The 23154-nt window shown below is 43.8% G+C and overlaps 1 protein-coding gene across 1 annotated transcript in view; it reads left to right on the forward strand.

Moving 5' to 3' along the window:
- The first annotated feature begins 806 nt into the window (after positions 1 to 806).
- Positions 807 to 23154, forward strand: part of ADGRA3 (adhesion G protein-coupled receptor A3) — a 128461-nt gene continuing 106113 nt past the window's right edge. The window contains exon 1 of the mRNA XM_044225899.1: positions 807 to 1060. Within this exon, the coding sequence (XP_044081834.1) occupies positions 807 to 1060 (254 nt within the window). The remainder of the gene's footprint in view (positions 1061 to 23154) is intronic.

Here is a 23154-nt window from a genome sequence, read left to right on the forward strand (position 1 = left end):
CCTGTTCCGAAACAGGACCTGAAGTTCCTTGCGGGGGGCCGGGGGTGAGATGGGAAGGTGCAATTGGTTTGAGGCTCTTTCCCTTTCTTTCTCCGGAGTAAGTTCATTCCTGCTCTTCTCCTCACTCCAAATTCCAGGCCAGGGCTCCGCGGGAGGGATGGGTGGTCCCCAGGGGCGCACAGGGCGGCTTTGTCTGGAGGGCAGCGGAGGGAAGCGAGGGCGAGTGGCCACCGTGGCTGGAGTTTGGACTAGAACTTTCTTCCGCCCTCTTCACGAGTTACCGGTCTCCCTCGGGGCCCTCACAACTGCCGGCCTGAGGCCGAGGCTGGGGCCGGCGAGCACAGCATCGGGGGTCGGGCCCCGGCGGGCGGCGCGGGTCCCGGAGCGCGCTCTTCCTAACCCGAGCCGCGGGCGGCGGGAGGCGCGAGGAGAGGAGCGGAGGAGGAGGGGGAGGAGGGGAGAGGAGGAAGGGAAAGGGGCGGCGGCGGCCGCGGGCGGGGAGGAGCCGCCGCGGGCAGTGGCCGTGGGAGGCGGCGGCAGCTACGGTGGAGGAGGAGGAGGCGGCGCTCCCGCCGGGCCAGAGAGCGGCGCTGGGACCCGCGCGGCCGTGACCCCACGGCTCCCCGGAGGCCGAGCGCGGCCGCTGCGGACAAAGGAGCATGTTGGCGCCGAGGAGGGCCCGTCCTCCGGCCGCCATGAGGCTCCGGGCGCCGCCGGGCCCGCGCCGCGCCCCCGCCAGCCCGGGCGCTGGGCCGGCCCGCTAGGCCAGCCCGCCGCCGTTCGGCCCGCAGGCCCCGGCCCGCCGCATGGAGCCGCCCGGGCGCCGGCGGGGCCGCACAGCGCGGCCGGCGCCGCTGCTGCTGCCGCTCACGCTGCTCGCGCTGCTGGCGGGCGGAGGCGGCGGCGGCGCCGCGGCGCTGCCCCCTGGCTGCAAGCACGACGGGCGGCCCCGAGGGGCCGGCAGGACGGCGGGCGCCGCCGAGGGCAAGGTGGTGTGCAGCAGCCTGGAGCTCGCGCAGGTCCTGCCCCCCGACACGCTGCCCAACCGCACGGTCACCCTGTGAGTAGCCTCGCTGCGGGTCCTCTCCCTGGGGCGCTTTCTGGTCGCGCGGCTTTCTCTCCGCGCAACTTTGGAGAGGGGTCCTGCCGGCACCCACGCGCCTTTGTGCGAATGAAGCTGCAGGCACGGGTGCTGCTGGGGTGGTTGGCTTGGCAGGCGCGCATCTCGGGGAAGGCAAGTGAATCTGCCCCAGCGGCGCCTTCCAGTTCCGCTAGTTTGCAAAGTAAAAGTTTTCGGGTTCCCCGACGCGCCCCGCGCAGTCTGGGCGCAGCGCTTCTGTGGCTGCGCGGTGCCACGTGAGGATGCAAGTAAACACGCAGTCGGCGGAGTTGTAGCTCGTTCATTCCGTGCTGGGGCTCCCAGAAAACACAGTGCTCCGTAGAAGCGCGGGACTTTCCGCTTCTGTGCACATTAATTTACACGGCCGTGAAGTTTGCAAGAATAGTTTGCAGAATACCAAAACAGCACCGGGACTTGGAACGCCCGCGTGTGTAATTCCCAAACCCCCAAGCTCCCCTTGCCTTCCGTTCTCTTAGTTTTGTCATAGTAAAAGAACACTTTTTAAAATGGAGTTGTTACTAAGGGTGAGAAATACTTTTCAGGTGGAACATTTCAGGTGCACCTTCCAGTCCGGTTTTCATGTGTTTGAGCACTCACTTAAAAGTCCAGAAATTTGGGATTGAAAACTAGGTTTCTTTCATCTCGAGAGTCTTGATATTTGAGGTGAGTTTCCCACCAGGAAGGAGAAGTTTTTGGTCTCATAACTCCATTTGTGCTCAGACTCACGTTCTAGTTTTGCAGGTGTGGTTCTGCCCATTCTGGCTGGACACTAGGTTTTATTTTCGGAACGATGAAATGGTTTGGCAAAGTTTAAGTGTTTCTAATGGATATTTTGTCAAACTGAAATATGAGCCCCCTCTATCTTCTTCTGGTTGGTTTCCTAAAGAAGAATCAAGGCTACCACTGTAAAAACATGAAGGCAGGGAGAGCTGCATGACCTATGAAAAGCTTAAAATATGGTTTAAAATACAGCGTAAAATATGGTTTTTAATTTAACCCAAATTAAGTGGGATGTATGGGTAAGAGAAGGATAATTTTTCTTACATCTTTGTTCTCTCATTTCCATTTGTTTGAATTATGAAAGTTTTAACACAGGAAAACTGTATGTGTTTCTGTCTATGGAGGCATGAAAATGGGTAAAATAGTTTTTGTTTGACTCCTTTACTGACGCTTGACCATTTGGTAGTGGCAGCAGCTGTATTTATTTATTTCTTAGCCAGATTCTTTGAAGTGGAGATTTTGGATATGAGACCTTTAATTACAGTCTTGAGTCAAGTAGAGAAAAATCCCTGTGTTGGAGGTATCCCTTTATAACTTTGCAGAAGTTAGTCATCATACATTTGGGTTCTGGATCAGTGGCACTCCAGCTGATTCAAGTTTAGGTCAAGTTTTTTCAGAATGTCAGCAGTTTTAGCAGTATTAAATGGGCTATTCGTAAATGGTGTTTGCTTTGCAGATTTTTAGGAGGTATAGAAAATCACTCTTCAGCATATTATCTGTTAAACTATTTCAGTGAATTTTTCATGAGCAGATTAAAATATAAGTGCCTTTGAAATGTCATAATCCAGTATTTTTTGCACCTGAAACCTCTTTAGATGAAAATAAAATTAACAATTTAGTGAGTGAGAAGAACTTAGAATTAATGTAAGGATCACCTGACATTCTGGATTAAGTTGGGTGAAGGTATATGGGACCTGGGAGAGGGTCTTCTGGGCCAGTCCCCTCAATTTACTAGGGAATAAATGAGAGAATCATAGCAGATAAGTGACTTGCCCAAGTTCCTATAGAGATTGAGTGACAGGGTCCATGTCCCAGATTTCCGCTGTGCAGTTCAGATGCTTTCTCCTCTTTCCCCAGACCTTCATCTTTCTTTCTTTCCTCCCCCTTTCCCCCTCCTCCCCTCCCCCCCACTCCATCTCTCCCCCCCCCCCCACCTCGTACTTTTTTAAAAGATTTTATTAATTTATTTGACAGACAGAGATCACAGGTGGGTATAGAGGCAGGCAGAGAGAGAGGAAGGGAGGGAGGCTCCCTGCTGAGCAGAGAGCCCAATGCTGGGTCAATCTGAGCCACCCAGCTGCCTCTTTATCTTTCTTCTTAGTTCAACAGTTGTGGGTGTGTGTGTTTCCTGGGTAGTAGGCAGCACACTGAGGTTTAGACTAGGTGTTAATTTCCTCAGGGTGTGGCAAATTACCACACATTCTGTGACATAAAACAACAAATTTCTTTTTTCGCAACTCTGGAAGCCACAATTTGGAAAATCAAGGGGTGGTCAGAATGGTGCTTTCTTTGAAGGGCCTTTCAGCTCCTGACCTGCCTTGGATAGTGGCACCCCAGCACTAGTCTCTGCCTCTGTCTTAAGGTCGGTTCTTTCCTATGTGTCTCTGTGTTTCAGATACTGTTCTTTCTCTTATAAGGACACCAGTCATTGAGTTCAGTTTTGACCCTAAGCCCACGATGATCTCATCTAAGGGTGCATAACTTAATTACATCTGCAAAGACCTTATTTCCAAATAAGGTCACTTGTAGAGGTAACCAGGTGTGAGAACTTTGGACTCCTTTTGGGGGCATATTGTTCAACTCACTATAGAATAAATAAATAAAACAAGGTCTTTATTCAGGAACATATGAGTATTGGGAGAGAAATATTCATGAGTTCAGAGCAGTATGGTAAATGCTCTAATACTGGGGTGCACATTAGCAAAAGGAACTCAGGAGAGCAACCAAAGTCTCCTTGGGACATAGTTGGTGGGATCCAGGATCTGAGGCTTCTGAGCCAACTGGAGAAGGATGAGATGGATAATTGTGAACAAAACAGTGAGTGGTAAGTCAAGGGGAGGAGATGAGGGGTATGGTCAGTGGGAGAACCGCCCCACCCCCAGGCATGCCCTCAGGCTTGGAGGCAGCAATGTTGCTGTTCTGTGCAGTCAATGTTGCTAGATGTCAAGGGGAAGTGTCCACTGCCTGGAGTGGTCACAGGAGTCTGTAAAGGCCAGGTCAAGGACAGGCAGTATCTCTGGCTTGAGTTTTAATCACTTGTGTATGGCCAACGTCTTTCAGGGGAGCTATGATATGGCCGCCACAAGGAAGATTGATGGGATAGAATTTTTCTTTTCTTTTGTTGTTTTCTTTTAAATAATGGAAGATAAGGTAATTTCTACCTAGGGGGTAAACTGTACTTCAGCATAGCCAAGAGCTCATATACTTTGACTACCTTAGTGCACAACATTTACTTTCTTATTTAGCTGGGTTTATGAAGAAGTCCAACAGAAATCCTCAGCTTGACCACTCTTGTTTCCTGTATCATGTAGTCTTTTGTATTAAAGAATTAAATTCTTTAATTCCTGCCCTATTATTTATATCCAAATTGAATAAAAATTTAACTTTCCAATATTTTTGTTGGAAATAGAAGTTATTCTATTCATGTGTTTCATTTGAAATGCTGCTTGATGTTTTAAGGTTTTTTTTTTTAAATATTTTATTTATTTATTTGTCAGAGAGAGAGAGAGAGAGAAAGAGAGTATGCCAGCACAGGCAGACAGAGTGGTAGGCAGAGGCAGAGGGAGAAGCAGGCTCCCCGCAGAGCAAGGAGCCTGATGTGGGACTCGATCCCAGGACGCTAGGATCATGACCTGAGCCGAAGGCAGCTGCTTAACCAACTGAGCCACCCAGGCGTCCCTTAAGTTTTAAAAATTATTTAGACTTCAGTGATAGAAGATTTTTACAAATTTAGCCCTGATATTCAGATGTGTTTTTTTTTTAAATGATATTTTATTATGTTTATCAATAACATGAAGTTTTTTGTTTCTTTTTTTTTAAAGATTTTATTTATTTATTTGATAGAGAGATATCACAAGCAGGCAGAGAGGCAGGCAGAGAGAGAGGAGGAAGCAGGCTCCCTGCTGAGCAGAGAGCCTGATGCGGGGCTCCATCCCAGGACTCTGAGATCATGACCTGAGCTGAAGGCAGCGGCTTAACCACTGAGCCACGCAGGCGCCCCTTCAGATGTGTTTTTACCCATAATGCTACAGTGATTCTAGGTAAAGGTTTTCTTCTTTTTCTTCTTCTTCTTCTTTTTTTTTTTTTTTGAATTTATGATTTGTCAAGTAACTTAGGGACAAAGTCCATATTTTTCTCAGACTGTTCATCAAAGTAACATAATGTGTGAGTTTTGTTTTTTACTTTGTAAAACATTATGCTTGTTTTTGCCGTCAAAGACCTGATAACCAGACATCAACCAGGGTACACAAAAGGGAATGCTTGTATTGTTTAGAAACCTAAACCTAGTTGGAAGAAAGGTTTTGCACAAAAGCAGCATTTAGGGAACAATTGTAGAGTATCTGTGATTAAATAATAAATCCTGTAGTGCTGACTGTTTAAATGCCCTAGGAAGCCTGAAAAGAGGGGATATCAGTGGGGCTTTGGAGGCGCTGGGAGGTTTTCTGTTTTCCTGGAGAAGTTTGGACTTGAGCATGGCCTGAGGAAAGGGAAAGATTGGATTGAGTGAGGCATTCTGGAGTTCAGGGTAGGGGTGCGGACAGAGTGATTCTACTCCAGCGGAGAGGTGGTGTTTTTTGGAGCCAGTGGGCTGTTTCGGGTGTTTACAGCCCAGGTGTGGTGAGGTCAGTTAGGGGAGTATGTGCAGGTGGGAAGGGGAGGTGGCTCAGGCAGAAATTCCAGGGACCAGTAGTGGAGCCTGAGAAGGTGCAGCTGGTGAGGTGGGGGACTTAGAGGGGAATATGTGGTGGTAGAAGCCAAGGTATATTTAGGTTTGAAGGAAGGAAGGATTCCGCAGTTGAGAGATGCTGAGAGACCAGGATCTAGGAAGCGGAGTTGCTGGGCACTGAGTTGGCTGGCCTAGAGCTTTGGCGCCCTCTGTGGACCGGAGGCCATGAGGGCAGGTTGGGGCAGTTTGAAGGGAGTAGGAGGGGAGGGAGGATGGTAGTAGTAGCATCTGAAAGAGGAAGAACTGGGGTGCCTGGGTGGCTCAGTCATTAAGCAGAAAGCATCTGCCTTTGGCTCAGGGCATGATCCCAGCCTTCTGGGATCATGCCCCGCATCAGGCTCCCTGCTTGGCGGGACGCCTGCTTCTCCCTCTCCCACTCCCCCTGCTTCTGTTCCCTCTCTCTCTTGTCTCTATCAAATAAATAAATAAAATCTTTAAAAAAAAAAAAGAGGAAGAATTTGGGGGCGAAGGAAGGTTTCTTAGGGACAGTTAATGAGCGTAAACTGGGCAATAGCTTGGGAGTGGGAGAAGTGGATGCTGGAAAGTGAGATGGGGTAGGGGGACGCACCGGAGCAGGTGCTGCTGGCAAAGGGCGCAGTTCATCCCCATGTCAGGAGAGAAGGGTGTGGTGAAGCAGGAGGATATTGGGAGTTTCTGCCCCATTGCTTTTATTTTCCCAAAGAATTCAGGGAGGCACGGTGAGGGAGGAAGGGGCAGCAGGTGGTGCGGAGAGGAAGGAGACACAGGAGTGGGGCGTCCTTCTGGAAACTGGGAGAGTGAGCACGCCGGGGATCACAGAAGCCTCAGCAGAGTGGACTTCTGTCCATTTCTGCCTTGTGGTCAGATTCAAAGGGACAGAGATGGTCAGCTCAGTTCTTTGTCTAGCCGCTTTCAGCCCCAAGGTGTGACTAGCTGGGATTGGCCTGGCGGCTTCTTGGCCCAGGAAGTGCAGCAGAAGGAGAGACTAGAGCTGTGGCCTGAAGTCTTATGGGTCAGGGTTTTTTTTTTTTTTTAAAGATTTTTATTTATTTATTTGACAGAGATCACAAGTAGACAGAGAGGCAGGCAGAGAGAGAGGAGGAAGCAGGCTCCCTGCTCAGCAGAGAGCCCAATGCGGGGCTCGATCCCAGGACCCTGGGATCATTACCTGAGCCGAAGGCAGAGGCTTTAACCCACTGAGCCACCCAGGTGCCCCAGGGTTATGTTTTTATCTTTGAATTCGAAGTCTTCCTTACCTCTGCAGCCTCATTTCCCAATACTCCCAGTACAAATTCTGTTTTCTTTTCCTGCACGTGGGTTGAGGCACCGAGAATACTGTAGGCACTGTGCTGTGCTGAGTGCTAGAGCTGTTCAAGGAGAAAAATAAGACATGATTCTTTCATCTAAGGATTGGTCCTATACCTAAAGTCTCTGCTTAATCTAAGTGTGCCTCTCATTGTCCCCTGAGCAGGGCTTAGACTTGGTTTCCTGTGTGTCTCTGGTTAGTCTGTCACTCTTGCCTGGAATCCCTGTCCTGGTAAATTCTGGGTTCTTCACTGCTGCGAGCTTTTTTCTCCCGTTCTGGCTTTTGATCCGTCCCTTCTCTGAGCCCAGGTGGTGCTTACCATCTGTGTTGTGTGTCACTTTATGTGACACTTGATATTGTTCTCCTAGAGCACATACCGTTTTTTTTTTTTTTTTAATGATTTTTTTTTTCAGTGTTCCAAAATTCTTTGTTTATGCACCACACCCAGTGCTCCATGCAGTGCGTGCCCTCCACAATACCCACCACCAGGCTCACCCAACCCCCCCACCCCCCCAACCCTTAGTTTGTTTCTCAGAGTCCACAGTCTCTTATGGTTTGTCTCCCCCTCTGATTTCCTCCAACTCACTTCTCTCCATCTCCAGTATCCTCCATGTTATTTCTTATGCTCCACAAGTAAGTGAAAACATGATAATTGACTCTGTCTGCTTGACTTATTTCACTCACCATAATCTCTTCCAGTCCTGTCCATGTTGATACAAAAGTTGGGTATTCATCCTTTCTGATGCAGGCATAGTATTCCATTGTACATATGGACCACATCTTCTTTATCCATTCGTCTGTTGAAGGGCATCTTGGTTCTTTCCACAGTTTGGCAACTGTGGCCATTGGTGCCATGAACATTGGGGTACAGATGGCCCTTCTTTTCACTACATCTGTGTCTTTGGGGTAAATACCCAGTAGTGCAATTAATTGTGGGGTCATAGGGTATAGAGCACATACCCTTGAAGGGAAGGATTGGGAAACCTGTCTTTAGCCCAGTGCTTAGAGTATGGGTGAGAACATAGTTGTTCCTTATTGATGAGAGTCATATTAACAAAGATAATACTGTATGGTGGGACAAAAGGACAAGTGCAGGGGTGGAAGAGGAGTGTAAATTCAGAATTTTACCCTATTACAGCAAATGAGAGCAGTTATTTATTTGGGCAGCATTTCATGGCTGTAGGGTCCCCAGTTCAAGAAGGGTAACATACCCCAGTTCAAGGGTATGTCAAATCTGTTTATAGTTACACTTTCTTTAAAAAATATTTATTTATTTATAAAGGTTTTATTTATTTATTTGTCAGAAAGAGAGGGAGAGCCACAGACCGAAGGAGAAGCAGGCTCCCTGCTGAACAAGGAGCCCGATGCGGAACTCGATCTCAGGACCCTAGGATCGTGAGCTGAGCTGCAGGCAGACCCTTAACTGACTGAGCCACCCAGGCATCCCAAGATGTGTTTATTTCTGAGAGAGACAGTGGGTACATGTATGCGAGTGGTGGCGGGGGTTGGGGGAAAGAGAGAGAATCTCAGGCAGACTCCCCACTAAGGATGGAGTTCAACGCAGGACTCCATACCGGGTCTCTGAAATCCTAACCTGAGCCAAAATCAAGAATTGGCTGATTAACCTGCTAAGCCACCCAGGCCCACCACCCCACCTCCCCGTTCACAGTTGATTTAAGTGATCTTACGTGTGCGGTGATTCTGCACATGAGACAGTGTGGTGGCAAGTTGCTCTGAAATATTGTAAAATTTGGGGCAAAAGCCAAATATTAATTTTTTTCCAATATGGTGAGAAGGTGTTACATGACCCATCCTCTGAATCTTGTTGCTTCTTCCCTGCTTGGAGTGCTCCAGCATTGTCAGGAGTGTATGAGAGAAGTTGGTAGGTTTGGCAATAAACCACGAGTTAGAATACCAGGAACAAAAGAACACATGAACCTTTGGAGATCCTTGCTCCAGTTCAGCTGCTTTTCTCAGGAGCCTATAATGATGTTTTTGAAAAGTGGACCAGTCCCCCCTGCCCCCCAAAATCAGAAGTAGAATCTCTTGAAAGTAAGTCCGAAAAAGACAGTGCAAAGTTTTAGTATCATCAATTTTTTTTTTTTTTTTCCCTATATAGCTGCATGTCTGAAAGCCATCATTTTCTATATTGGCTGTGTTCCTGTGGAGGAACCTTAAATCCAGAGAATATAGCTCATTTATTGTTGTGTCAACACTTTTTTCATACACAGACAAAAATTAGGATAAGAGTTCCTTAAATTTTAGTAGCTTATTAAATCAGCTTTTGCAAAGATAAGGAATTGATAGATGCATACGTGCTCAATGAGGTTTTAATTGTTGCCCGACTAAATTTATTTTAAGACTTAATATAATTTTAATGCTTTGTGTATGGTGTAGCTTGCAGAATTCTGTTCAAATGCAGAGGATTTTAATCTGAGGAGAGAGTTTTAAAGAAAGTAAGCATCCTTTCCCAAGCTGTTTTGTTGTTGTTGTTGTTTGTTTTTCTTTTTTTCTTCATGACTAAACTTTTCAGAAATTTTGCTTGTCTGGTAAGGGCCTACCTGTTGGATTTGGGGGAGCAGAGATGTAGAAGGCATCTCACAGAAGGCACGTGTGTCTTTTAGTACCAAGCAGAACACAAGGCTTGTCACCCAGGGAAGCATTTCTTGTCCTTAGATCCCTCCTATTCAGGGTTTAAAGGGAACAAAAAGAAAGTTTAATGGATTGTGTAAGAATTATTCAGGACAAATCCCCCCCCCCCAGCACCCCCCTCCCCTACCCCGGGTCTTCTTTTTCCTTTTTGTAAAGCTGCAAGCCCAGGCGTAAATCTGGCTTTTCCGCATACAGCGGGGTCTGTCCAAAGACCAGAATCCACTTTTAATATTTGCTGTTCTCTAGTGGCATTCTTTTTTTCCTAATGGTTCTAGTATCCAACTTTAATAAATTTACCACATTCTCTTATGGCAGCTAATATTTGGCTTTCATTATTCATTTTATTGGTTTAAAAATACAAAGAAAATAATGTAAATTGCATATAGGAAGAAATTGTATTCCCCAATGAATCTTATAAATTCTTAATAAAAGCGTAAGTTTTAAAGGATTCCTTGAGGTTAAAACCAGGAAAGAAAAGGAAAAATAGTATTTCGAATGATCCTGTTTTGAAGAGACATAGAATGGAAAAGTATTTGGTATTTTCTGAAGTAGTGTATTTTTAAAAAAAATGGGCGCCTGGGTGACTCAGTGGGTTAGAGCCTCTGCCTTCGGCTCAGGTCATGGTCTGGGGGTCCTGGGATCAAGCCCCGCATGGCATCAGGTTCTCTGCTCAGCGGGGAGCCTGCTTCCCTCTTAGTCTCAATAAAATCTTTTATTGAGATTTAAAATAATTTAATTTAATTATTTAATTAATTTAAAATAATTTAAAATAAAATAAGACTTAAAAGTAAAAAGTCAAATAAATAAATAAAATCTTTTAAAAAATGATGTATAGTTTTTATACAGTTTTATATTAGTTTCAGGTACACAACTTAGTGATTAGACAATTTTATACGTTATGCACTGCTCAGCACAGTAAATATAATTACTATCTGTCACCATTCAAACTCATGACAATATTGTTGACTGCATTCCCTATGCTGTACTTTTCTTTCATGTAACATCGTGTAGCTTGAAGTGAAGTACGTACCTCTTAATCTCCTTCACCTGTTTCATCCATCCTTTGGCAATTACCAGTTTTCTCCTCCTCATTTGCGTCTTTCTGTTTTTTGTTCATTTGTTTTTTTAGATTCCACATGGAAATGAAATCACATAGTACTTGTCTTTCTCTGACTTACTTCACTCAGGGTAATACCCTGTCGGTCCATCCATGGCAAAATTCTGTTCTTTCTAACGGTTCAGTAATATCTTCTTGTATGTATATACCGCCTCTTTATCCATTCATCTGTCGATGGACACTTAAGTTGCTTCCATGTTTTAGGTGTTGTAAGTAATGCTACAGTAAACATAGGGGTGCATATATCTTTCCGAACTTATGTTTTTGTTTTCTTTGGCTAAATACCCAGCAATGGAATTACTGGGTCATATGGTATTTCTATTTTTTAATTTTTTGAGCAGCCTCCTTACAGGTCTCCACAGTGGCAGCACCAGATTACATTCCTGCCAACTATGCACAAGGGTTTTCTTTTCTCCACATCCCTGCTAACACTTAAGACAACATTTCTTGTCTTTTGATGCTAGCCATTCTGACAGGTGTGAGGTGACATCTTATTGTGGTTCTGATTGCATTTCCCTGATGATTAGTGATGTTGACCATTTTTCATCTGTATATTTTCTTTGGAAAAATGCCTGTTCAGGTCCTCTGCTCATTTTTAATCGAATTATTAGGATTTTATTTTATTTTATTTTTTGGTGTTGTATTGTGTGAGTTCTTTATATATTTTGGATATTAACTCATTATCGGATATATAATTTGCAGATGTTTCTCTCAGGATGCCTTTTCATTTTATAGATAGTTTCTTTTGCTGCACAAAAGCTTTTTAGTTTGGTTTAGTCCCAGTACTTTATTTTTGGTTTTATTTCCTTTGTCTGGGAAGACATATCCAGGAAAACATTGCTAAGGCCATTGTCCAAGACGTAGCTGTTCATGCTTTGTTTTAGGAGTTTTTAATGGTTTCAAGTCTTACACTGAGATTTTTCATCCATTTTGAGTTTATCTTTGTGGTATATGAAAGTGGTGCAGTTTCATTCTTTTGCATGTAGTTATCCAGTTTTCCCAACACCATTTATTTGAAAAGCCTGTCTTTTCCCCATTGTGTATTTTTGCCACCTTTGTTGTAGATTAATTGCTCATATCAGCATGGGTTTATTTCTGGGCCCTCCATTCTGTTCCATTGATTTATATGTATTTTTGTGTCAGTATCATACTGCTTTGATTGCCATAGTTTTGTAGTATGGTTTTTTGAAAAATTTTCCCAGTATAATTAATGTACAGTGTTACATTAGTTTCAGGTGTACAATATAGTGATTCAGCAGTTCTATAAATTACTTACTGTGTATCAGGATAAGAGTAACTTGTAGGTTTTTTTTTTTTTTTTAAGATTAATTTATTTTATAGAGAGAGTGCACAAGTGCATGTGTGCAAGCATGAGTACGGGAGGTGAGGAGGGAGAGGGAGAGAACCTCAAGCAGACTTCCTGCTGAACACAGGGCCTCCATCTCCCAGTCCTGAGATCATTACTTGAGCCGAAACCAAGGGTTGGACGCTTAACTGGCTGAGCCACTTGGGTGCCCTTCTTCCTGATTTTAGAGGAATAGCTTTTGGCTCAGCATTGAATATGATGTTAGCTTTGGGTTTGTCATGTATGGCCTTTATTATATTGAGGTATGTTCCCTCTAAACACACTTTCTTAAGAATTTTTAATCAGTGGATGCTGTACTTGGCAAGTGCGCCTTTTTTTTTTTTTTTTTTTGCATCTACTGAGATGATAACAGGATTTTTATCATTTTGTTAATGTGATGCATTGTGTTGATCTTGTGGATAGTGAGCCATCCTTGCATTCCTGGAATATGTCCCACCTGATGGCTGTGAATGATCCTTTTACTAAATTGTTGAATTCAATTTGCTAATTCTGAAATTGTTGACGATTTTTGCCCATATGCTCAACAAGGATATTGGCCTGTACTTTTTTCTCCTTCTTCTTCTTTTTTGGTCATGTCTTTATTTGGTGTTGGTACCAGGATAATATTGGACTTGTGGGATGAATATGGAAGTTTTCCTTCCTCTTCTAATTTTAGGAATATTTGAGAAGAGTGGGTACTAATTCTTTAAATGTTTGGTAGAATTCATCTGTGTAGCTTTCTGGTCCTGGACTTTTGTTTGATGGGAGTTATTTTGATTACGTATTGACTTTTGTTACTAGATCTCTGTTTAGATTTTCTGTTTCTTCCTGATTCAGTCTTGAAAGAGTATGTATTTCTAGGAATTTATCCATTTCTCCTAGGTTGCCCAATTTGTTAGCATATAATTTTTTGTAGTAGTTTTTACAGTCCTTTATATTTCTGTGAGGTCCGTTGTCCTCTTTGATTTCTGGTTTTATTTAGGTCCTCTTTTTTTTCCTTGATAAGTCTTGCTAAAGTTTTATCAATTTTATCTTTTCAGAGAACTAGGCTCTTGGTTTCATTGATCTTTTTTATATTATTTTATATTTTTGGATTCTTTCATTTATTTCTACTCTGATCATTATTTCCTGTCTTCTAACTTTGGGCGTGTTTTTGTTTTTGTTTTTTTTTGTTTTTGTTTTATCTGTTTTCCCAAAGATTTTTTTTATTTACTTATTTGCTAGAGACAGGGAGAGAAAGAGAGAGAACAAGCAGCGGGAGCAACTGGCAGAATTAGAGAGAGAAGCAGGTTCCCTGTTGAGCAGGAAGCCCAATGCAGTACTTGACCCCAGGACACTGGGATCATGACCTGAGCTGAAGGCAGCCACTTAACCAGCTGAGCCACCCAGGTTCCCTGTTTTTGTTTTTTCCTCTCCAGTTCCTGTAGGTGTGGGTTTAGATTTATTTGAGATTTTTCTTGTTTCTTGAGGTGGGCCTGTGTCCTCGTAAACTTCCCTGTTAGAACCACTTTCACTGTGTCCCAAAGTTTTGGACCATTGTGTTTCCATTTTCATTTGTCTCCAGTGGTTTTTTAATTTCCTCTTTGATTTTGTCATTGACTGATCGGTTGTTCTGTAGCGTGTTGTTTAGCTCTGGTGGCATTTTTGATAATTCTTATCCTACTTTTAAAAATTGCTTGCTTTTGTATTCATTCAGCAGTTACTCACTGCTTACTCTGTTTGTTGTAGACTTAGGTGGGCTTATGTGACTTTTTATCTCTGAGCTTGACTTTCTCCTTGGCCATTAGACCAGATTTTTTTCGTCATGTATGTTTGCCTCCCTTTCTGGAACTCCACTTTTTGAATTTAAATCAGTATCTAGCCTACTTTTCCCTGGTTAGACTTGACCGTCTGGCTCTTCGTGATGTGATTTAACCAGCATCTTGGCCTGTTGCTGCACTTGGCTAAGAGAGCTAGAGAGCGCAGAGGACTAACGGGTGGGTTTGTCGAAATTCTTATAGGCATTTTCTAAAGGGAAATTTGCAAGACTGGCTTAAGAAAACCTTGCTGAAGGAACAGAGATACCTTTTTGTTCAGTGACCCTCACTGTTTTCCCCTCATGTCCTCCTGCCAGGCACAAAACCTTTTTCCAATCTAGTGTGTCTCAGATCTTTTATAGTACATTATTGCATCCATTATTTATGGCAGTTCTTTCTGAGAACTTTCATGCCATTACCTGTAGGCAACGATGATGTTTGTGTAAGTGATGCCCCAGCCCCTTCATCCCAGTCCCGGGGCGGGGGGGAGTTGAGGGGAGCAGCTGTCTCCACCTTCCTGTAACCTGGATGGTGAATTTGTTGTTGAGGTTTTCAGCCTTGCATGAAAATCACCTGGGAGCATGAAAAGCTCAGATGCCTGGGCCACAGACCTCATGCTCTTGTTTGATTGTTCCAGAATGAGGTGTGGACGCTGGTATTTTTCAGAGTTTTGCAGGTGATTGTGATGTCACCTGGGTTGAGAACCTGTTGTCTCGTAGCCTAACGACCTGAGTCTTAACCATCTGGACCTGCTGTCCTCCACTGCCGCAGAAGTAGAAGAAAGGAGGAACAAACGAGGGGCAGCTGCCTCACCTGGGAGGGAGGGACTCTTAAGTGAAGCGAAGATGGATGAAAATCAAGAGGAATTTTTGAGACAGATTGCTGAAGGCCTTACAGGGTGGGGGAGGCTTATTTACAGGAGGGAAGAACAATGAGCATTTGTCAGGCCAGGGGTGATGTGCTGCTGAAGGTGGATTTAATACCTGGTCATGGGGATAAGGACACTAAGGTTTTAGCACGTGTGGTGGCAGCGACTGGACTGAAAGACCTAATAGCAGCAAGCGTTTGTCCAAATCAGTATTTCAGGGCCTGGTACTCAGGTGGAGCAGGCCACAAAACACATAGGGTACCTTAAATCCAGTATTTTAGATTTAAAATCGAGATTTCCTGGGGCACCTGTGTGGCTCAGTTGGTGGAGTTTCTGACTCTTGATTTTGGCTCAGGTCATGATCTCATGGGTCATGGGATCCAGCCCAGATAGGCTTGGTGCTCAGCGGGGGGTCTGGTTGGGCTTCTCTCTCTCTCTCTCTTTCTCCCCAGGCACACCTTCTCTCTTAAGTGAATAAATCTTATTTTTTAAAAAACAATTTCCTGGTTATAATGCATTATTAATATAAAAGGATGGAGAAAGCATAAGAGGCCCAATTTCCCAAGTATATTTATCTGCTTTGGGGATTGTTTTTTGGGGGGTGGGGTGGGGTCTTTACTAGTTAAAAAAAAAAAAGAGCTTATTCTAATTTGCATTGTGATTATTAGTGAAGTTTAATATAATTTGGCATGTTTACAAAAGGGTCATTATTATTGATCACTTTCTCTGTACATCTTTTATTTTCTAGTACTTTCTCCTCTGTACTTGATAGTCTTGAGATTTTTAGAAACTACCTAGTCATCTGGTAACATTTTAGAAATTATTTTCTTGCTGTTTTGGCTGGGATGAAGGAGGCCAGACCGTGGGCATTCTTGTCATCTTCTTGACTTCTTAAGTGATGGGCATGATAGGCAGACTGGGGTATATTTCCTCTGTTCTCTGTGTGAGCCTGCATCAGCTCATACAGCAGGCCTTTGCTGGTTGCTTTTAGCTTATTATCAATTCAGATGACAGACATTCCTGGTTCTTAGTTTAAATAAAATAAAAATACATCTCCCCCCTCCCTTGTTTTGCCTTAAGTATAAATTACACAGTATTTGAATTGTGTATATTTGATTTTTTTTTTTTTTTGGTTGTTTTTCCTGAGTTATTCTAATGGGGGGCAGGCCTAACAAATTATGTTTTCTATACAAAGAAGGCTAAATTATCCAGATCCTTAGAATCTTTGTAGAATTTTTGTTCAGACTTTTTAGATGACAGTGCCCTGGGCATAAAGGAAATCTTTTAGCAAAATTGCTAGCCCTACATGAAAAAGCACCGCTTTCTCCCTATTTAAGAATGGGGTTTGCAGGCCAGGATATCTCCACAGGAGAGGAGTAAGCATGCCCCCTGCTGAGGCTGGGTCATCAGAGCTCCCCTATCCCCCTTCTCCCCCATCTCCACTCCTGCCTGCATCTCTAGTACAGGGAGGTAATGCACAGTATGTGATTGTGAATTAAATTCACTCCCTAGATGGAGGTATTTCTGAATTAGAACATACAGTTCCAAATATGTGACCTGGGCTCATCTAGAATGTTTGTTCCATTGAGGTTAGAGACTCTGTTTTGCTCCCTCTTGCAACTGTAGCACCTGGAATAGGGATACCTATTTAAGAGCACTTCTGTGGTGGCCTCATAGTGGGGGCTGAAGAGAAAGGGGGTTGTAGATTGTGTTGGGGATGACATTCTTTAAGGCAACTGTTAAACTTTTCTTTGAGTCTGTTTGAATCTGAGTCTAATTAAATTGATTCATTTCCCATCAAGATAAGACTTAAAAGCATCCTTTGTTTTATTGTGCAATGCTCCCCAACTCTTTTCTCACGAAGAGGCAAAGAGAAATTGACGAGTGCTGTATTTGTCTCCAGGACCATGTTTAAGACAAATGTGCTTTCTATTAGATTACTCTTTTTTTTTTTTTTTTAACCTGCCTTTTGTTTGTGTTTTAGACAAGACCAAGCATAAACTCTTCCTTAATGGCCAAGACTCGACTAGAATTCTGAAGTCCTTACAATACTGTGGGACTTGCAGTCCACCTTGACCATGCTGGGCTGACTCTTCATTCCTTGTAACTAGGTCCTGTCTCTTATTTGCTTGCAACAAGGCAGGCTTCATACTGTTTGAGCTATTTATAATCCTCCCTCTCTTACCGGATTGTGAACTCTTGATGGTGATATTTATTTCTTTATTTTCAGTGTCTAGTGCATAAGTACTTAGTAAATCTTTGTGTAAAGAAATCTTGTTTTCCCCACTATTTTTTTTTTTTTCCTCAAGTAGGAGTGGGGGAAGAATCTTGCATCATCCTTAAGGAGGGATGAATCTATCATGGATAAACTTGAGGTTCTTCAAAGTGGAATACCCAATCTATAAGGTCAAGGCTTACACTCCCACTCTTCATTGGATAATGGAAAACATCTTACCCAGATTAGTTTGCTACCCTCCTCCCCCGACCTTTTTTTGATCCCCTTCCCTCCTGTCTCTTGAGAAACCATCACTTGTTTTTCCTGTGTATTGAGTTTCTCCCCTGGTTTGTGATGTTTCTCCTGGACATACATAGCCATATCTTTTCTCCTCTCCCCAAAATATCCCCGTAATTGCACCGTAGTGGAGGGGTTGCTCTCTTCCTTCACAATAAAGCTTCTTGAAAAGTGGCTTGAACCATTGTCTTCATTTCTTTACTTTTCATTTCAGCTTCAACCTGTTGCTGTCTAGTTTCTGTACCGTGCCTGGTCTGAAATCTGTCTAGACACAGACATTCCATTCACTACCCCATGGATCGTCTTCTGGTCCCTTTGCTTGATGGTCCCCACCTCTCTTATCAGGCTCACAGTTCATGTGGTTTGGGCCGGAAAGCCCTTAGTGGGGGAGATGGCTCACTTGGCTCTATGGCTTCCCTGCCAAGATCCACCATGAAGGCCATATGTCCTGATTAATGCTTTCTGAAGTACTCGAATGAGTGTCATCCAATCTGAACCCTTGAGAAGTAGAGACTGTCCACTTGAGATTATTGCTTGTTTAAAGAATGCTGAAGAGCTGTTCTGTGGCTAGATTTTTCAGGGCTCCTTACTAAAAAAAAAAAAAAAAAAAAAAAACAAAAAACCAAAAACCAAAACCAAAAAGAACCTCTCTTCTCTCCAGGGTGAAGTTGAAAAAAACTGGTGCATCAGCTCTGCTAGAAGTTAGCAACCACAGATTGGGATCAGGAGTGTAAAAGCTTGGTCAGACTTTCCCTTGTTTAAGCCTTCTAATGTTCTCAGGTCTTTGCATTAGGGTTACCATCTTTTCCCATTTGAGTGATTATAAAACTCTTTAAATTGTGTGTGTCTTGTTGTCCCTGTGTGAGCATAGGTGAGGGGGTGATGAAGGCACTCTACGTGGTGTTAGGACGTTGAGTGGTAGGAGATGGTGGCGGCTCTTCAAAAGGAAAGTGTGGGGACCTGTGGTCGGTGAATACCAGGCTCTCCTTGTGCCTGGAAAATATTGCTGGGAGCTGACCATCATATCGCCCAATCAGGCTCTCTAGTGCCCTTTTATATTTCTGTTCTGCTAGTTTATGACTCTACAGGTAAGCCTTCATGGTTATATTTTATTCTGACCCTGAGCGATTGTTTTTAATTTATTTCAGCTTAGGTTGGGTTATTTTTAAGGGTGCATTTATTTTTCTTTTAGGATGTTGCAGAATAATAAAATCAGTGGAAAGATTCTGGTCTTCTTAATGTTCTCTTTCAAGAGCATGGGTCTCAGAAAACACAGCTTAGCCTTCTGATAAATTAATTTGATAGACTTGCTGTCTCCAGTTTCTTTAGGTAAGATTTTATTTACTTATTTGACAGAGAAAGAGCAAGAGAGCACACGTGGGCAGAGCAGCAGAGGGAGGGAGAAGCAGGCTCTCCACTGAGCTGGGAGCCTGATTCGGGGCTTGATCCAGGACCCTGGGATCATGACCTGAGCTGAAGGCAGTCGCTTAACCAACTGAGCCATGCAGGCATCCCTTGTTTCCAGTTTTGATGTAACCTGCAGGATTCACAATTGAGTTATGTGGTGACAAACTGTTTGTGTTGCTTAGTTTAACTTTCTCCCAAGACCGGTTTGGGAATTACATGGAAATAGAATGATGAGAGAACCTGAAGCTGTCTATACAGCTCTTTGGCTTACAGAAATGACTTTATCTGTAGGAACCTCTAAACTGATTTAAAAATTGCAGTAACAACCAACATTCAGATATTTATCCTGTGCCAGGTCCTGTGCCAAATGCTTCACCTACCACATCTCATTAAAATTGCTTTGTGAGGTTGGTATTATCTCCCTCCGACAGGTGTGCCCGCTGAAGCATGGACCGATAAATTGATCCTCTCAAGTTACCTGTTTTGTAGGTTTTGGGCCCCCGATCATGACCTTTAGGCCTATAATTCTCGGTATCATGTCCATAAAAAATGTAACCGACAACTTCAGGGCTCACTTTGGCGGTTGAGTGTGGGTTAAGTCTTTGATGAACAAAAGCTATGGGACTTGTTCTCTTTGAACCATTTCTTGGAGGCAGCCGGCTGATGAGATGACAAGGGAACTGAGAATCCTCACCTGCTGGGTGTTCGGTCTAAGGAGCTGTGGGGAAGGAATTAGAACATCCGCTCTTGCTTTCATTGAGGTGTTTAAACTGCAGTGTAGTATTATCGATGATGAAATAAGCAGCCCTTTTCTTGTCTGCATTTTTGAGGTTGAAAACTTTACCTGGGAATAATTGCCCCCATCTCCAGCTTCGTTGCCCTGTTAAGATGCAAGGAATCATAGCAGCATAGGGAAGTAGTTGCCTTTTAGGCAGGTTTCCCCTTTTAGAGAGGGTTTGTACCTACGTGTCACAATTGTGCTGGGTGAGCAGGGAACTGGCATTCTTATTTGTAAAGGTGACCAGTAAGGAGGGTACAGAGGAAATAACTATGAGGCTGAATGGATACAGGGGCCTTGATTAGCTCTGCTCCCAAGTAGAATTGTGACCCTCAGCTGATCATAATGTACCTGGCCCTCCCTTTCCTGAACAGTGAAATGGGATTTTGAGGCAGATGATCTTTAAGGGCTCTTGAACTGCTAAAGTTCTATGATTTCATGTATCCCACTAAAGCAAACCACACCTGATGTGATCATAGAGGTATATTTAAAAATCCACAGACATTATATGCACATTTAGTGAAGTTGAGATTGATTTATTAGAATTGATTGGTTGCATTGTGGTAGTAAGTGCAGGGCCTTTTTTCTTGGTGGAGGGAATGTGTGTAGGGTTGGTTCATTCCTTAGGTCTGGCCTGAGTGGTTCTGGAGCTTGCATGCCATTTTCACCACTCCTCCGGCCGAGTACCCCTCGCTTAACAGGCTGAGACCTGCCCTCATTCCCTAAGGCTTCTCCCAGCATTGGGAGCTTATGCTCCCTTTCTATTATTTGGATTTCTGTTTTGTCTCTGAGTCCCCCCCACCCCACCCCCTTAAGATCTTGGTAGGCTTCTTTAGCATCGGAACTCTGGCTGTCTCTTTGTAGAACCCTATTCTTCCTCTGTTACAGGAATACAAATTTTTAACCCCCCTAGCTCAGTAAGTCGGTCAGCTTGTTTATCTGAATTTCTCAGTCTCAGAAGAAATTTATAGGGTGTCCATAACATTTGGAATTGTAGACTTTTCCCCTTCAGCATGGTGAAGAAACCATAACTTCATACACACAGTCACGTATTTTTTCCTTTTATCTCCAGACTTAATGGAGATCTTGGAAATGTGTGTGTCATGTTATTTTTTCTTTCTTTCTTTTTTTTTTTTGTTTAAAGATTTTTTACTTTTTAAAAATTATTTTTAAAGATTTTGTTTATTTATTTGATAGAAGACACAGTGAGAAAGGGAACAGAAGCAGGGAGAATGGGAAAGGGAGAAGTAGTCTTCCTGCTGAGCAGGGAGCCTGATGTGGGGCTCAATCCCAGGACCCTGGAATTAGTATCCGAGCCAAAGGGAGCCGCTTAACGACTGAGCCACCCAGGCGCCCCCACAGTTATTTTTTCTTGCTGGCATGCTCACCCTTCCTGGCTCTGCCTGTATTAGGACATATTTACTACAAACCTTTCAATGCCAGCCTTCTGGCTAAAGCTATCTATTCCACACAGTTCCCTGCTGATCCTTACTACCTAACCCCTCTCTAGGAGGCTGGCCAGTTCCTGGTCACCAGCCCTCCACCAATTATAAAGGTACATCAGGGGTCTTAGGTGACTGTGATCTACTTCTGCACTAGAACCAGGATGGCAAATAGGTTTCTGGAATGTCTGCACCAGTGAACTGGGACTAGCCACCAGGAATGTTGTGTGAGCTTATCAGGAAAGAGCTAGGACTGACTCATGATCTGCCCTGGGCACGGGACAGGGAGGGGGCAGGACACGTGCCATTGTTTGCCATTGGCCGTGGAAGCCCAAGACTCTGTTAATGACTATATTAATCATTTCTTTGGTTTTATAATCTGGGGATCATAATGGGTTTTTGTGCATATCAGTGTTCTTTACAGTTTGAGAGAGTTTCAACAGCTACTTTAAAAGAGTGGCTTAGCCACCTAAATTTACAAAAGGTCTTGAGAGATTTCTTACCAGGAGAATTATTTAGATTCTGTACTTAGTAGTAAGCTCTATCCTTGTCAAAAATATTGATTTCACTCCTCAGCGATAGTTTCGAAAATGTGCTTTCCAAATATCTTCTAGTGGAGTGGCTCCTAGCATTTGGACCAGCTGCCTAAGGATCTTTGGGAGATTGTATTGGAAAAAAGTGCTCGGTTCCCTATATTAAGAACTCTTGCAAATTAGTAAAAAAGAAGTACATGATCTATCAGAAATATGGGCCAGTAATAATAGGTAATGTCTGCTGAGCACGCCAGAGCCTGTCCCACGTGTTCTAAGTGTTGTATTAGTTAATTCATACAGTTCCCTAATGAGATCATTATTATTATGATCCCTCTTTTGTGTCTGAGGCTGTGGGGCATGGAAGCTTATTATTTTCCCTGAGGCCACTAGCCCGTAAGTGATGGAACCAGGATTTGAGCCCAGACAGTCTGACTCAAGAGCTCCTGCTTGTAACCAGTGTGTTGTAATGGTCAAAGGACATTTCCAGGAAGGGAACGCACATTCACAATTGGAAATGCAAATTAAAATTTTGAGGCATCACTTTTCACTACTTAGATGCAAGTGTGGCTTTGGTAAGAATACTTTGTAGTTGATGTGTATACTTAAATCCCTCCCTGCCTCCCCCCCATTCATTAACTCAAGCATCTCTCCTGTTGTTGTTCATGGACTCATAGCCAGCCCCTGGTGAGGAGGGGACCCACCCATTCAGTGCCTGGACTTTAGACCTGTACAGCTGTGCACCCAATTACAGGTGTTGGTTTAAAGCACTCATTTTGTGTAATTGGTTCTGCAGCATCAGAAAACTAATACAGACCTTTGACGGGTTTTCTCTGTTTAAAAGATCTCCCTCTTCTTTGCCCTTTGCATTCCTACTCATTACTTTTTTTTTTTTTTTTTTTTAAAGATTTTATTCTATTTATTTGACAGAGAGATCACAAGCAGGCAGAGAGGCAGGTAGAGAGAGGAGGAAGCAGGCTCCCTGCTGAACAGAGAGCCCGATGCGGGCCTCGATCCCAGGACCCTGAGATCATGACCTGAGCCGAAGGCAGCGGCTTAACCCACTGAGCCACCCAGGCGCCCCCTACTCATTACTTTTAAGCAAATTTCAGACACCTTTCCCTGAATCATTCTGTATTTCAGTACTATTTAAACTCTTTTGGGGCGCCTGGGTGGCTCAGTGGGTTAAGCCTCCCAGCTCTTGTTTTCCGCACAGGTCACCATCTCACAGGTCCGGAGATGAGCTCTGCAGGGGCCTCTGTGGTCAGAGAGGAGTCTGCCTGAGAATCTCTCCCGCTGCTCCTCTCCCCACTTGGGCCTGCGTGTGCATGTTCTCTCTAAAATGAATAAATCCTAAAGCAAAACAAACAAAACAAAAAACCCTCTATTTCATTTGGATCAGTCATGCATCCCACATGAAGCACTTTACACTAGACCTCAAGGACTAATACTGCATGTGAATCTGTCGCTCCAAGCACACAGTAGGTGCTTCAGTATATTCTCAGTTAACGTGTGGTGGGTCCATCATGAATTTTAGCTTAAAAATCTAAGATTTCAAAATTCTGAGAAGACCTCA

The sequence above is a fragment of the Neovison vison genome, chromosome 11 (genome assembly GCF_020171115.1).
Source record: "Neovison vison isolate M4711 chromosome 11, ASM_NN_V1, whole genome shotgun sequence".
Taxonomy (NCBI): Eukaryota; Metazoa; Chordata; class Mammalia; order Carnivora; family Mustelidae; genus Neogale; species Neogale vison.